At 42.7% G+C, this 16,633-nt stretch overlaps 1 protein-coding gene across 1 annotated transcript in view; it reads left to right on the forward strand.

The window, feature by feature from the left end:
- The first annotated feature begins 16,010 nt into the window (after positions 1–16,010).
- CCDC71L (coiled-coil domain containing 71 like) overlaps positions 16,011–16,633 on the forward strand; it is a 3,615-nt gene continuing 2,992 nt past the window's right edge. The window contains exon 1 of the mRNA XM_042018358.1: positions 16,011–16,626. Within this exon, the coding sequence (XP_041874292.1) occupies positions 16,175–16,626 (452 nt within the window). The 5' untranslated portion in view covers positions 16,011–16,174. The remainder of the gene's footprint in view (positions 16,627–16,633) is intronic.

Consider the following 16,633-nt stretch of genomic DNA (forward strand, 5'->3'; position numbering starts at 1 on the left):
TTGAAGATCCACAGGGTATGGAAATGCAAAGTATTTTCGTTTCTGAAAGAGAGTTGGTGACAATGATCTTGACTTATCTATGCCTCAACTACGTATGTCATCCAAAACAAGCGTTATCAGAGCTTTCACATCCCACCAACTCACCAGGTAAATTGTATAATATAAGCATCTAAATCCAGTTCTGGACATCCAGTTTTTGGCAGAGAGGAGCAAGAGAGGAAACGGAGGACTTCTCTTGCTGAGGACAGGCTTTATGGGAGAGCTCAAGGTGCTGTGCCAGGGTTACCTTTCAGCTGCCCACCAGGTTTTGAGCTGAGGCTTTGCCAGAGATGAGCAGACAACTCAGATTAAGGGGTGCACATGGGGAGCTGGGGTCTCCAAACACTTTTCAACTTGCCTTTGCCGGGGGTTACAGCTGGGGGTGCCCAGAAAACCTCACCTATCCAGGGGTGCCACATGACCACTGAGGCTTCTGACATCTTAAGGACACTAACACCTACACACCAGGTTGGTCTGAAATTGTCACTGAGGAACATGCATTGCTTGAGAGGGTGGCTGCTGATGCTGGGGCTGGTTCACATGCCCTGGCTTCTATAATCGTCCAGCAATGTGAATCTTCCTGACTCCATTTTAACTTCCATTTGTTTCATCTTCCTGATGTCATTTTCTGCAAAATGTTTCCTTTCTTTGTGCGCAGGAGCATGAGCATTACCCATGCTTTTGTCAAACCTTTCCGTAAGCCCTGCGCTATCCCTTCTCTCAGCTCAGATGGTTAAATTTGAGGAACTTAACAGCTTTATTTCTCCTCCTGTGTGAACCAGGTAACCATCACAGGCACAAAGGTCTGCTTGAGTGATACCAGGAATACTAAGCCAGCCATATGTGATGCTGGGCATCAGATGGAAGCCTAGCTTTTTTCTTCAAACCATCTGCTTTTGTGCAGCCACCTTCTCTTCACAGCTTCTCAGGTAAAAGTCTTTCAAAACTCTTAAATGAAATCTACTGTCACTTCAGTTATTGGACACAATGGGATATCTATGACAGAATATTATCTGCCAGAATATCACCATGCAACATGGTAAAACTCAGTACTCTCAGAGCACCAGCAGATTGCTGGTGATCTGGCTTCCATTCAAGCTCCTAAGATAATAATTTTCCCTGGATTTATTATCACAGGAAAGCAGAGTCCAGGAAAAATTATTAAATTCTGATGTAAAGATCCTAGTCAAGATATTAGCAGAAGGGATGCAGCAGATATTACCAAGTTCAGTAAAAGAAGTCAAAGAGTTACAAAACCATTATAAATACTTTTCCAGTAACATGAGAAGAGGATCAAGTTATACTGTATTCAAAGAAAAGAACAAAAAGCATACCAGAAGAACTGCATGCTGACTTATGGGAAATGATATTTTAAAAAGGAGAAGCCATGGTTTCTGATGAACAGTATGAAGTTAGACAGTATGCAGTCAGCAATACTAATTAACTTTAATGCTAGGCTTTTCTGGAGCAAATGGAATGTTTTAAGAAACATCTAGTTCTAAGTTGAAAGATAAAATTTTAAAATGTTTGACCTCTATTAATAAGTTTAAAATATATTTAGAATAATACCAACCCCCCCAAAAACCTCCTTAGAGTAAAAGACTTTCAGAAAATCTGTGTGGATAGGTAGAAGGATGAGCTGTTCACCTTTGAAGCTGGTGGTGGCACGGCCCTCCCTGCCTCCCATCCTCAGTCATGGCCATGGGAGATGGACTGTATTTGCTAAATTGTAGGTGCTCTTGGCCCTTCATTGGTTAGGAAGAAACCCCAAATACCCCTGAGGGCACAATAACTTATTTCTATCAGGGAGAGCTGGAACTCACTGGGAACCTCAGTGCAAGGAACGGTTAGAAAATGTGTTTCTTTGGCACTCACTCGGTGGACTTTAGATGAAGCAAAGCATGCTGCAAAGTTTGTTTTCTCCTAGAGAAAAGAAAGAGAGAGGAAAATAGAGAAGCTGCTTGTCTCCCTTTGGAATGAGAAAACATCTGCCATTTGGCTTGGTTTGGTTGGAGTGGGTGTAACTTGCTGACATGTTCAGCCAGAGACTTTCCACAAGGGCATTCTCGTGCCTTCAGTCTGTTCCTGCCAGACGCGGGGACAGCACGGACACATGAGCTGTCCCACATGGGGGAACATGTTTTACTGTATTCAGCCATTCAGCAGTGATGGGAGACCATAGAGCTGGGCCAAAGGCAGGAGGGTTGTGCCTACAAAACTGGTGAAGCCAATGACTTCTCTGTTGCTTCTCCTTCTAGTGACTTCAAAGTATCTATCAGGAGAAGGAGGAAATCTATGCACACAGCTGAGATTAAGGCATCAGTGATGTTGAAGAGGCATCTAGGAAGTAAATTACTCATAAGAATTAGGCAAAGATGTAACACAGACAGGGAATGTCTTGTGCTCACAGCCTTGCAGTGACAAACGATAGGAATTCAGATGATAACATTTTAGACTATGGTGAAGGAATATAGTACTGTGCAATGAAGAGGTCATATTCCCATTCCTTTTCAGTCAGCTGTGTTATTACTGTTTGTCTGATGTTTGTTTTATAATAGGTAGCTTGTTTATGGTTTGGATTCAATGGCTTGGCTTTCTTGCATGTGCACATACAGCCACATGTCATATAACCAAATCCATTCATTAACTTATTCAGTGTTAATAAAATAACCTTGACATTATTGGAGTCTTTGCAGGCAGACAGCTAGCTGGCTGCTAACAGCTACCTACAAATAGGTACACTGAACTCAAAACTGGATTGCAGCTGTTTGGCATTAACTGAAGCAGTTTCCCTAAGGGTGGCCTTATTTTCAGAGCAACTCTCAGTGTAGAGAGGTTTACTGTGCACAGATGGATGGTCCGGAACATATCTGCTTGTCCTGGCATGCAGGATGCCTGATTTCAGGATTTTCCCATGTTTCCCACAGGTAACCAGAGCGAACATCTGTACAGCACCTGGTTGGCCCACATTCAAAAAATCTTTAGGGAAGTGACAGACACCTGTCTCTTCAGGGTGGTAGGTCTCTTGTTCTCCCTTTGCTTTATATTGATACTGATCTCCATTTGTCTTGGGTGAAGTTTGATGACTCTCTCATTACTGCCAGTTAATATTTTTTCTGCTTGTAGTAGATACAGAAGAATTCCTTTGTGTCACCTCAGTACACCTAATGCTTAGAGAACGGAAGAGTATATGTGTATCAGTGCCTGGAAAAATCCAAGAATGCAATCCTGGAGCATGCACACTGTCTACTTTAGTGTATTTTAAACACAAATTCAGAGCATCTGAAACCAGGCGGCCACTTTTTTCTTTAATTGAAAATTCATGCATTTTCTATGGGCATTTCAGCATCTCACTTAGATGCCTAAAATAAGTATGTGATTACATTCTTCACTTGGTGCATTAGGACAGGACAAGTTGGATATTTTTCTCAGCCTTATAGGTTTCTATTTTCTCATGGTAAACCACTTTGTTCAGCAGATACTACCTTATATTAACATATTCCCTGTTAAAACTGGTAAGAATCTAATTTTCTTACTTTTTTCCCCTTCTAATTATAGTCTTTGAGGCCTGATTATGGGCTAAATAAGTGATGACAGGTGCCTTTTACCAGTACTTATTCCTTTTAAAATTAATAAGTGCAAAGTTTGTAAACAAAAATCACAAGTTTCTTCATAGTTTTCACATGCTAGAGGGGAGCTCTGGGCCTCTGTCTCCACCATGCTTCCCACCCTCAAACTAGGCCACCTTGTTGCAATATCCTTCAGAACTATAATTTTATCTAGCCTTGTAATGTTAATTATTATTTTCATCATCACCAGCACAGCAACTGCCACTTATGTACCTAGAGGAGGATTGGCATCTCCAGGTCATCCTCTGGCTTTAATCCTGGGGAGAGAACCAAGCTTCTCTCTAGCACATCCAGGCCAAGGCCTGATCCTGTGGTAGGATTACTTTTAATAGTGCTTGTTAGATTATTTTCAGCCATGAATTTGTCTAATTATTCTTTGGATCATGTAAGCTTTTGAAACCCATGGCATCTTGTAATTACTTCTACAGCTCAATTATGCACTGCATAGTAAAGTGTCTCTTGTTTGCCACCTGAGAATCTGATTTTTCGCCTTCTAGATCTTGTTTTACCAGAAACAGCAGACAACCATTCCCCATATTTCTTTCCCATAAGCCTGTTTCTCACAGGCTAGAAGTCTGAGCACTAATTCCTTGTACAGAAACCATCCAATTGCTTCTTCACCGTGTTAAATTTCATACTCACAGCTTTTCTAGGTCTAGGTGGAAAGCAATGACATGGTTTGGTGACAGGTGAAAGAAAAATGAAAAACGGGACAAAGAAGAAAGTGAAAATGGATTGAGAGCAGAAGGAACTGCATGCAAGAGGAACGTTATAGAGAGAGGAAATGAAAGATGAATGGGGTTTGTTTGTGTTAAAAAATGAGGCATTAGCTTGACAGACAGGAGAAGTTGTAGATGAAAAGGGTAATGATACACATAATGAAGTAAGGATGACCCCAAAAACCCTTGGGAATGGAGAGGAAGATTTGGGAATGGTGGGAGCTATTTCTTCAGGTGATGATTTGTGGGGGTTGCTGTACCAAGGTGTTGGGTGCAGCAGTAGTTACAGTCCTTTTCTCTTCACAAAAATAACGAGGTGAAACTTCAGAAGTTAGTGGTGTCAATTCTCACATTGTTGATGGGGAGAGGGGCAGAATCCAAGTGCTGGAGCCATAGTGGTGCTGGTTCTTCTTTTTTCTGCCTCTCTTTACCTGAGTGTTAGAGGAAAAGAATATACAGAAGACAGCTAGGAGCAGAGCTTCTTGTTCAGTCAGAGTACCTGGCCTACAAGGCAAAACCAAGAGCGTGAAGCCGTTCCTACAGCTGGCACTATCACAGATGGACTTTCACTCTATGCAGTCTATTCAGAGCTTCTCCCAGCTCAAAAACGTTTGTCTGTCTGAGTCCAGCTCAGCTTCTTTGCTGGTAAGAGCTGTTGCAAAGAAAAGGAAGAGAGGGGGCCTGCCCCTCCTTCCCTTGGGAGCTGCTTTTAAGTTCAAGCTCTTCTGCCTGCAGCTGAGTCTGTATTTCCTGTCAAACCTTCTCATTCAGACCTGGACCTTGCTGCCCTGGTTTGACTTGACTTCCTGGCTTGACCTCAGGCTTGATTCATCATGACAGACCTCCTGGCAGATCAGTGGCCTGAGGCTCACCCTGATCACTGCATTCAGACCTGCTCCTCATCTGGACTCACCAACACAACTTCCAGACACCCGTGGCTGAGGCAGCATTCCTGCCTGTGTTGTCACCCTCAGCTCCTGGCCTCTGTGCCCTCCCTGGTGGAGCAGCCTGCCTGTACTGCCCCCAACACTGTTCCTGTCACTTTACAGAGCTCTGCATTTCAAATGCAGAAACTGTTAGACTTGGTGAAGTATATCTCCATGTCAACTAAGCTTGGACAGGAAAGGGGTTTGTCCTGAAGATATTTTCAAAATTCCAAAATACTTTATCCTGCCATAGATGTCAGAATTTTCAGAAGAGTTATTTTGGTGATGAATTTAAAGCAAGCAACAGCTCAGGGCTTAGAACACTTTTGGGAGACCATGGCTCATGTTTGTCCACCAGCGCTTGATTAGTCAGCTCTACAAAAAGCAGTAGTGCTAATGAATTGTACTAAAGGAATCCTACACTATAGTAGCCATCGTTTGAGACAACTGGGTTGAGTGATAGTGAGAGAGTTAAAATGAAACATGGATGTGTCAGATAACCAGTAGCTATATATCCAAATGGTTTCCCAGTGAAAACTCTTTAACCTAGTTTCACTAGCTTCATTCATCTTTAATATCAGCACATGACATACTGCTGAAAATAATACCTTTTCACCAGCCATAGCTAAATGGTGCATCTCTGGATCAGAACCTGGAGATGCTGTTTGAAGTGGAAGTAACTAGGGATTTGATCCCAAATATGAAGTGATGAGTAACTCACAGGAAAGATAATGTACAGGAAGATAGCCCATGAGAAGGGAAAGGAGGCTGGATAGGAGCTGAACTGACTTAACGATGACCAATTTGTTTTTGTCACATCTCTCCACTTCTGCTCTGGATGTCACATAACTGTAGGTTAATTTAAAGAAGAGATTGGTGTAAGGAAATGATCATTTTTGACTTAAGATATATCTACAACTGTGATAGATTTAATTTCACTGTAATCAGGATTACAATAGGATTCCTATCTAAGCTAAGCATAACATTTTTCTAAAATCAATGGAGATAAATGGGTGAAGTGCCAATATCCATGCTGACAGCTAGCCTACATCAGGCTTCAGTGATTTAGTTTGCCATCAGGTGAGGCATTTTCTTGCAATCCACTTGTCTTCCTCTGTTAATATTTTAATCCCTTTCTAATCTTTCCATTTCTGTATAACTGGAAAACCCTCCATCTTCACATGCTTAAACCTCTCCTGGCACAAGAACGGTCTGCTAGGAAATGCCGACCACTGGAGAAAGTCATTCTATAATCTCTGCTTTGGTGAGCTGGTATTTTTTGTTGGTTTTGTTTTGGTTCAAATTTTATGGAAATAGAGATTATGTCTGGCAACCATTTTCAGCAGTGGTTCATTATCAATAATTGTTACATCAGTCCTGGAGTCTCAGCCTTTCAGTTTTCTCTATTGTTTTCTTCCTAATTTATTTTTCCTTTGCTACTGTATGTGGCCTGTACACATTAAGATCTACACATTATCTTATCCACTTTGTAACTAAATTGTTTAATTCTATAAACATTGTGGGATAAAACAGAACACGCAGCAAGCAAAGCAAACCTGTATTGTAGGATATTGCACTATATTAGTCAGTGGGAGGAAGTGGTGCTTTTGGAAATACCACCTCATTTTAGCAGGAAGCAAATGAGCAGGAATTTCAGTGATTCAGCTTTCAGTCAGGGAGGGACAACCAGGAAGAATCTGGATCGGGAAGAAGCTAGAAAAGGAATGGAAAATATGAAGAATATGAAAAGGAAGATGATTCTGGTGCATGTAACATGTAATGTTGAGGATAAATGTGGTATTTCTCTGTTATGACATGTCCAATCCATCGCTACAGACCAGGGACACCAGTCTTTGTTTCAGACAAAACCTGAGGTTAGCCTCTGGCATCTTCATTTACACTTCTAAATAATGATCACTTTTTCCAAAGTGATGGGCCACTTGCAGTTCTCACTGCCTGCAAGGGAAAAATGGATGGCTCAGGCCATGAATTGCAAATGCCGAGCACCAAGCAGCCCCCTCCAGACAATGCATTGGGACTTTAACTTTGAGTTCCCAGTGTTGAAACCTTACGACTCAAAATGCAGATGTAAGAGAATGCTAATGGACAGTGAAAATTCTGGCTTAATTAGATGGCTTTAATTAAACCAATAGTGACCGGTATGTAGATACTCTTAAATGTGAGCAACAACGGCTCACTGAACTTAAACCGAATAGTAGCCTAAATAAACTAAACCAAACCGACTGGAGTAAGTGACCACACTAGGGCTTACTATAGGTTTAATTAAGTCAGTAAAAGATTAAACCACTACCATTTCTTATTTGGAGGAGCCTTCCAAAGATAGCTGAGGGGAATAGGGATCAAATATAGGCGATTTATTAACTTTGACTACTTTTTGACTTTATAGTGGAAGTTTGGGGTACTTGTATATTTTGGAAAGTATTTCATTTAATTGCTGGCTGATAACGTTCATATATGTCTCTGTGAGAGCAAACACATTAAAAAATTCACTCAATTTCTGAAAGATAATCTTAAAGTACTGGTAAATAAACTACTCACCCACCTGGAGCTATTGCAGGTTCACCGAGGATGAATGAATCCGCCTCTTTTGTGGAGAGCCTTTATAATAATGCAGGTCATGTGTAGGGTCAGAACCTCAGCTAGTATCTGTTGTTGTGCCTGTACTGAAATGAAGGGTATCTATAGCTACAGAGAATCTTTCATTTTAAAATGTGCAATCCAAAAGCCCAGTTCTCAAGATATTATCAATCTGTTTTTATTCATTCTTTGTAGCAAAGTTATCGAAAATGGTCAAAATAATTTATGTGTTCAAATTATCCAGTTTTAATATTTATTGTGTGCTGGCATGAATTCACAAGAATTTAAAAAATATTATAAGAAATACTGTGAACCAAGTGCTACGGAGCTATAAATTATTAGAATATTTGGGAAAACTTATATAAATCACACTTGAGGCATTTTGAACTGTATCTACGTTGAATAACATTAAAAATACTTTCAAGGAAAAGAAAATTATACAGCTAAAAATAATATGGCAGACTTCTAAAAGGTGTAAGTCGGGGCAAGATCTCAGTGTAGTAAAGATATTCAGCTCATGTGAGGTGAGAAGGCACCTCCATGCTCCCTACGCCAGGTCTCCTGTACCGGCTGCCAGCGCTGCATCCAGGGGCCACCAAACCCCCCTGCGGCGGGGACAGAGGGCCCTTGGCAGGAGCAAGGGAGCTGGGCGGAGATAAACGTTCCAGGCTTTTGAAGCCCTTGCCTAACTCGGAGAACAAAAGAGAGATTCAAAAGGAGGTGTTAATGCTAACAGCTGAATCTACATAATAATTGGCTGCTTGCGACTTTGACTGAAGCAGAGAGATCAAGACCTTTTCCACCTAAAGCTCTCTTTCCTCTGCCCTGTGAAAGTGCCAAAGACAACCTGAAAAAAACCCCGGTTTCTGTCACTTTCCATTAAAACAAACACAGCAGGCCGTAGGTTTTGCAAGATTCATTCCGACAAAGAGAACAAGAACGAGCCTAACTAAGACGTGGTCCAATGACACAGTAAAGCTGTTGTAACTATCTATTTAAAAAAGCTACATCCATATGACATACAAAGCTGAGCTAGTATCAACTCCCTCGCTCTAATTCACTCAAACCATTTTGAAGGGTAACTTTTCTCTATGGACTTTATGCTGGATCACATATTGTGTCCTCTCTAGGCCAGCATAAAACATAAATCCAATATAAACATTGCATTGTGTCCTGTGGCAAGTTCAACAACAAAAAAAATCAATTGTGGCTCTCTCTCTTCTGGAGTGAATTTGTCCTGTCAGCTCATCTGGTAATGCACAGATCTGGTAGGAAGGAAAATGCCAGCACAGGCTGAAGGGTATCACAAAAAAATTTCTTGAGCTGACATGCTCAGCTGCATGGTATCAAGAAATAAGATTTAATTAATAAGATTTTAAAATAATTGGTACTAGGCTTTAAAAATTGTCTGGTTTGAGAAAAATGAATGAAATCCACACTTGTTTTAACAGTGATGGTATTTTAAATAGAGTGCCTCAGGAAATGATGTGATCAATACTACAAGATGACATGATCTGTGATGTGTGAGAACCATGATCTTGAGCAATATATTCTTTATGCTGGAATTATATTCAAGAATCAGTACTGACCCATTTTACACCTTTGATAATACTGAAAGCATATCAGTTGGTCCTGTACAGGAAAGCAGGGCATATTCTACTTCTGTTTTATAAATGAGGATTATAATTTGAAGGCTGTACAGTAGGAAACATATTTTAGACAGAATGTGACTGAAGAAATAGAAGAAGGAGAACGTTCCAGCAGAAATTATGCCAGCAGAAAACAGAATTTTAAAAAAAATAAAATAAAATAAAAAAGGAGTTGCCTTTTTGCAATCGGTGGAATAACAGATTCACAGAATTGTGGAGATTGGCAGGGATCTCTGCAATCCTCTAGTCTGGCCCCACTCTTCAAAGCAGGGTCAGCTACAGAAGGCTGCTCAGGGCTGTGTACAGTAGGTTTCTGAACATCTCTGAGGGTGGAGACTCTACAACCTCTGTGCAACTCAGTCGAATGTACAATCACCCTTAAACACTTTTTTTTCTTATGTTGCTGCACAGCCTGGTGACATCTTCTCACAATGACAGTTTCTCAGCAATGGCACATCTCCTGCAGGCTACGAGACCACCTCGGTGAAAGGTCCCAGGCACTCCCTGCAGCCTAAGATCTGCAGAGCTCCATCCTCCTTTCGAAGCTCAATTTGAAAGTTATCTTAGAATGAAGTAGGTAAGAACAGAAAAGAAATTGGAATAGGTATTCTGAAATAATCTAATTTGTGGAAGCATTTACTCTATAAGAATGCTGGAGATTTTTTCCCCTGGTCTAGCCTATGCAGTTTCCAAACCCTGCATCCTCTATCTACACTATGTCCCACCATTTGATTACTTGCCTTAGCAGCTTAATTGGTGAAGAAGATACAGCATAGTTCTCTCACTTGGCACTGGCTTTCCGAAGATGGCACGGTGGTTAGAGCACTGTTACTATGTCTACAGTAAAGTTAACACCGTGTGAACTACTCCAGGGGTAGAAAAGACTGAATGTTTAAGAATATAATATAGTCACACAACCACAACTGAAGTGGTTAAACAGATGTCTTAGGTGGACTGAAAGGAATGAGAAAAATAAAATGAAATAAAAACAGGATTAGCAAGAAGAGTTTTAACTTTTGATATAAAAAGCAAGGACTTGTTAATGTTTTAGACCAAGAGACCATCATCGACCCTCAAGACTGTAGTAACCACCACCATGGCTATTATGAGTGTTTATTGATAGCAGGGCAGTGATGGCATAAGTGATGTACAGTTTGCATGGTTATGTGCATCACATACAGATTACTTCCCAGAATGTGGAAAAAATGTTAAACAGTCTCTGCTAAGGTATCTTCCAGGAGAGCTTTCTGTAACACAAAGCATGCTCCTTTGTGTACTTTAGTTTTTACTATTACTACAGGGATTTTGTGAATGTATCAGTCTTCTTCTAAAATTTGGTAGAAATGTTTTCCTCTCTCAAACATTGTCAATGAGTGCTATTAAAATAAAAGCTTATTTTTTAAAAAATCCTTTCTTCCCCTCTGCATGTAGTGAGTCACCATTTTGAAAGAGGGTGTATTAAGGCAACGAACAAAGCAAAAAATGAGTATGCAATGATTAGAGCCAGTGGAATACACTTCACCTCGGGCTCCATCCTTGCTGTCCTTCTGCATGAGTGTGGCTTGTGGCTGCTGGTGGATACTGTAACCTCTGTGTTTCTTTCTCTGCAAATGCTTTGTTACCATTTAATGCAAGAATATATTCTTCTGGTTGTTGCAAGCGGATGCAACAGTAAAGCTCTGGGAAAGAAATACTACGTTTCATTGATGTGGATGCCCTCTTCTGTATTCTAACAGGTCCGTAGGGCAGACCCTGCCTCGACGGACATCTCCAGGGTTCACCAAGTCCAGCGTCTTTGTCTGTTAGAGGCCAGACGAGGAAGGTTAGGGAAAGAGCATGAGAATGGTGCGAACACGGATAGTTACTTCCCAGGTATACTCTTCCTTCCTTTCCTAGCCCTTGGCGTACAACCTTTCTGAGCCCACAGTTTTCATCTACAAGAGCTATTGATGGATTTTTTTCTTCCAGTCATGTTTAATACATTTGAATAGTGTGCTCTGTAATGACTGCAAATGTACTGGGATACATTTTTCATTTTGGGATCCACAAATTTGCTGAAAAATGAGTTCCACAGACTAATTATGAGTCATCTGGGGGGGAAAAAAAGCATGTCTTTTTGGTCGTTTAAAGTTTTCTGCTTTATAGCTTCATGTGCTTCCCTGTCATTCTTGGATTATGAAAACTAAGACATAATAATTTCTTATCTGCTTTCTTTGTACTATCACAGTTTTATAAACCTTTATCATATTCTTTTTCAGCCATCTGTTTTTTCAAGCTGAAGAGTCTTAGCCTATTTAATCTCTTTTCATAGAGAAGCTGTTCCATATCTCTGCTCATGCTAGTTGCCCTTCTTTGTATCATTGCTGTTTTCTTTTAGAGATGGTAAGACTAGAAATGCACAGCATTCAAGATTTGTGGAGGCACAATGGACTTGCATTCAGCAGAATGCTGTCTTCTGTTTTGCTTTCTATCCCTTCCATGGTGATTCCTAACACCCTATTTTCCTTTTTCGCTGCAGCTGTGAGTTCTACACACAGCAATTCCACAATTTTTTCCCCTAATAACTGATTGAGAAATAATTCTTGTAAATTATTTGCTTTTGTCTCTATTTGAAAGTATTTTCAGGAATTTTGCCAATACTTGCCTGGACACTTCTCAGGCCTAGGAACTTGATGGCTATTGGGTAACATCCAAAGTTAAGTAGTGAATGGCTGTGGAGTCGCGCTTACATTGCCATGCAAGCTTTCCTGAAAATATGCTAAAGGCATTTGGGAATCAAATTAACTGAAGCAGGCTGCCAGTTAATGCAACCTCTCAAGTAAAAATACTACGAAAGAGTGTTTATCTTTGAAGACATGGGACAGTAAGACTGCTCTTGCTAACCTGGGTAGATGAGCTTGAGTATGTTGAAGGAAAAGTCCTGGCAGCAGCAATGATGTGACTCAATATCCATGATTTAAGGGCTCATCACCAAGACTCAAAACTGTGTGATCATTTGTGCAGATAAGATTGTTAGCATTTAAAATAATTAGAAGTTACCAGTGGGGGTTTTTGCTACTAGGCAGGCAATGTTAAAGAAAACAAAGTGTCTCTATTGTGTAGCAATTAGTGTACCACTTTCTCAATTGGTACTTTGCTCTTTCTTCTTGAGAATTCAGTACAGAAAAGAAATTCTAACAAATGATTGGAAACAAAGATTACAGGGTTGGGGTCTTTTTACTCTTATCTGTTCCAATGTAGACATTTCCTGTATTTTTAGAATAATGATTGTTAGAAGATGTACAGAAAATTAAGTGCATCTATACATCTTAGTCAAGCCATTTTGATCCACTTCATTTTACTCATCTGTTAGGGAAAGGCAATATTTACATACGTAACTCAAGAGTGAGTGATAATTAATGCTTACAAGAAGTAGTATGATTGAAATGAAGAGCTATGCACTTCCAAAGGATTATTAATTTTATTATCATTGTTATTACTGTACTGAGCTATTGGTAATTACTAAAAGATAGGCAATTACCATGGATTTTCTTGAGATGACTTTGTAGGGTATTAAGAGTGTTACACTGAAGAAAACTCATAATGGAGTTGTAAAAGTGAGATTACATCCCATGCCTTAAAAGAGTATTGTCCACCCTTTAAGCTAAAAAGTAAAAAAATGAATAAATACTACATGAATAAAATGTGGTGATTTGTCTTTTTTGCTTGCAGTTGTAGTGACTGATCTACTGCTTGCTTGAGAATATTCCCCATCTCTGCCGCAGCGATTTTTGAGTCATATGCCAGAAATGTTTATAATTTTGGGAAAGTGTTATGGCCAATGGGCAACTGGGTTTCTGCAGTTTAATGAGGGCCCATTTGTCAGCTGAGCTGCTGAATTGTGCACTGCGATAGCTGCCGCTACCAAGAGTGTGAGCCCAGGGCAGCTTCTGTGGTGCAGTGGGTGATGAGCCTCTGCTAAGCCATGGTGACCACATAGCCAGAGTGTGACCAAGAGCAGCACGGCTCAGGAGATGCCTGTCCCTGGTGCTTCCAGCTCCGAGCTCTTATCCTCTGCTTTATTATCTGAGGACCCCTCCCTCAGTTAAATCAATCTGGCTACATGACTGTGTTCTAAAGTACACTGTGAAATGGATCCAATTAAAAACTACTCTAATGCCATCATTTTGGGAAAGGTTTCTTTCTTAAAAATGGTAATTTATAAAGCTGGTTTTGAATGTGGCTGTACCTCGAGACTGTCTCCATGAAGATTTAAAATAGCTTTGTTAATATCCACTTTAAATAGCTATTTGGATTAATATTCTTGAGTTTCCCATGAACACAAGTTGAATTATACTGTGAAGAAAATTAATTTATTTCCACTGGCAGTAAGGAACAATTTCTTATGCAGAATTTCTGCCTCTTACTTGACTAGATTTCTAGACATTCCTATTTAGGTTCTTGATGAGTTGAGAATAAAAGATTTCCCTATTTTAAGATGAAAGACTAATTACAGAACAAAGACTGTCTATGAAGAAAAATGTTATTCCTCTCCCTTTACCCATGCTGAGAAAGTAATTAGTTAGGAGTCTAATCAAACTCCAAATAGGATTTGTACAGAAGGTTAAACCATCTCTGCCCTTGGTGGCACCTTGCTGTTCTGGGTGCTGGAAAGAGCTCTGGTTTAATTGCAGTAATACAGGAATCTAACAGGACACTCTCCCTGTGACAGCAATCTGAAGTATTGGAAAGCATGATCCAGAGGGACATGGGACTTCACAACAGCTGACAAAATTGTGCTGTAAAACCTGCAAGTGTACCACTATCATGCAGGAAATGCCTTGCTGTGGACTCACCAAGGTGGTGACTCTCACAAAGGGCTCAGTCAACCCAAGTTTTTACTGCTTCATCTGGGATATGGTTTGTTGGGATATCAAGCCAATCCCAATGATGCAGTAAGTATCTCAGTGTTGACAGAAAGCAGCTTGGGAGAAAAGGATCTGCGGTCTTGGTGGACACCAGGTTGAACATGAGACAGCAGTGTGCCCTTGCCACAAGGAAGGCGAATATTATCCTGGGCTGCATTAGGCAAAATTTTGCCCACAGCTTGAGAGAGGGATCCTCCCACTTTATTCAGTGCTGGTGAGGCCACACTGGACCACTGGACCACTCTCCAGTTCCAGGTTCCTCGGTACAAGAGAGACATGGATACACTGGAGAGAGTCCAATAAAGGGCCACAAAGATGATGAAGAGGCTGGAGCACCTCTCCTGTAAGGAAAGGCTGAGTGAGTTAGGACTGTTAAGCCCGGAGAAGAGAAGGCTCAGGGGAATCTCATCAGTGTATACAGATACCTGAAGGGAGGGTGCAGAGAGGACAGAGCCAGCCTCTTCTCAGCAGTGCCCACTGACAGAATCAGAGGCAGTGGGCACAAACTGAAACACAGCAGGTTCCCTCCAAATATCAGGAAACACCTTTTCACTCTCAGGCTGACTGAGCACTGGCACAGGCTGCCCAAAGAGGTTGGAAACATCCATAAAGATCATCAAGTCCAACACTCTGCTCCTTGCAGGAATATCTACAGTGATAAACTGTATCACAATGCTCCTTGATGCTCCTTGAACTCTGAGAGTTGGTGCTGTGACCATTTCAGTGGGGAGTCTGTTCCAGTGGCTGACCACCCTCTCAGAGAACTTCTTCCTAATATCAAATCTGAAATTCCCCTCACATAGTTTCATTCTGATTTCTCATGTCCTATCAGTGGTCACCAGAGAGAGGAGCCTTCATCCTTTGAGATGTACAAAATCCATCCAGATACAGTCCTGGACAACCTGGTTTAGGTGGCTATGCTTGAGCACAGGAGTTGGACCAGATACCTCCAGAGGTTCCTTCTAATGCCAACTGTTCTGCGATTCTATGACTTATGGTAGATTGAATGACCAGCCTGCAGGTTCATGCTAAAAAACCCCTCTACAACAGGATGGATGTATTTAATATCATGTAAAGCACTTCATTGTCGTTGGCCCATGTCTGTTGGCCCATTTTTATTGTTTGACTCAGTTCCCTTATGGCTACTCCTTCGGGGAGCTTGCCCATCAAAGTGTCCAACCAAATCCTTACTCAAACATATTTCACACAACAAGCCATCTTTGTCCACCGCCCTGGTGAGGATCCTCAAATCTCAGAGAGGCGCGATGCGGGCACACGGCTCAGCTGTCACCCCGCCATGAGGGAGCCTCGCGTCCTTCCCTGAGGGAAGGGGCCACCCGCTGGGCCACCCAGCTGGAGACGCGCGGGTCGCGGCTCGGTGTCGCGCCGGGAGCCGGGTTGGTGGATCCCGCCAGACCACAGTCCCGGGGCTCCGGGGGCTCCGGGGGCCCGCCCTCACGGCCACCGCCCCCGGCGGGGCGGGGCCGGGCCCGACCGACGCGTTTCGAACGGGCCAACGGGCGGCGCGGGGGGGGCGGGCGTGCGCAGGCCCCGCCCGGGAGTTTAAAGCGCCATTTTGTGCTGGGCGCAGGACATCGATCGCTGCTCACACCCGGCGGGCGCCCGGCGGCAGCCGGAGCCTGCCTTCGGCGCTGCCTCTGCTCTGCCTTCTCGGCGTCTGTCCCGCCACCCCGTCCCGCTGCCTCCATGACCCGCAGTAGGAAGCAGGCGGCGCTGGAGAGAGGAGCCGGGAAGATGAACACAGAGGCGGGGAGCGCCGCGGCGGCGGCCGCGGGAGCCCGGGCGGCGACGGCGGCGGCAGCAGGGGCAGGGGCAGCCGGCGGCGAACCGGCGGCCGCCGCCTGGGGGCTGGAGGGGGAAGCGGAGAAAGTTGTGTACTCGCGCTCGCAGGTCTCCTTCGCTGGCACCAAGGCGCTGGGTGACGCCCTCAAGCTCTTCATGCCCAAGTCCACGGAGTTCATGAGCTCCGACTCGGAGCTGTGGAACTTCCTCTGCAGCCTCAAGCACGAGTTCTCCCCGGTCATCCTCCGCAGCAAGGACGTCTACGGATACTCCTCCTGCCGCGCCGTCGTCCCCGACCCGCCGCCGCCCTCGGAGCGGCCCCGCCGCCGCGCCGGCAAGCGGCGCCTCCCGGCTGCCGACGCC

The sequence above is a fragment of the Corvus kubaryi genome, unplaced genomic scaffold, assembly GCF_017639235.1.
Source record: "Corvus kubaryi isolate FWS band 111438036 unplaced genomic scaffold, C.kubaryi_AGA036_p1.0 137, whole genome shotgun sequence".
NCBI lineage: Eukaryota > Metazoa > Chordata > Aves > Passeriformes > Corvidae > Corvus > Corvus kubaryi.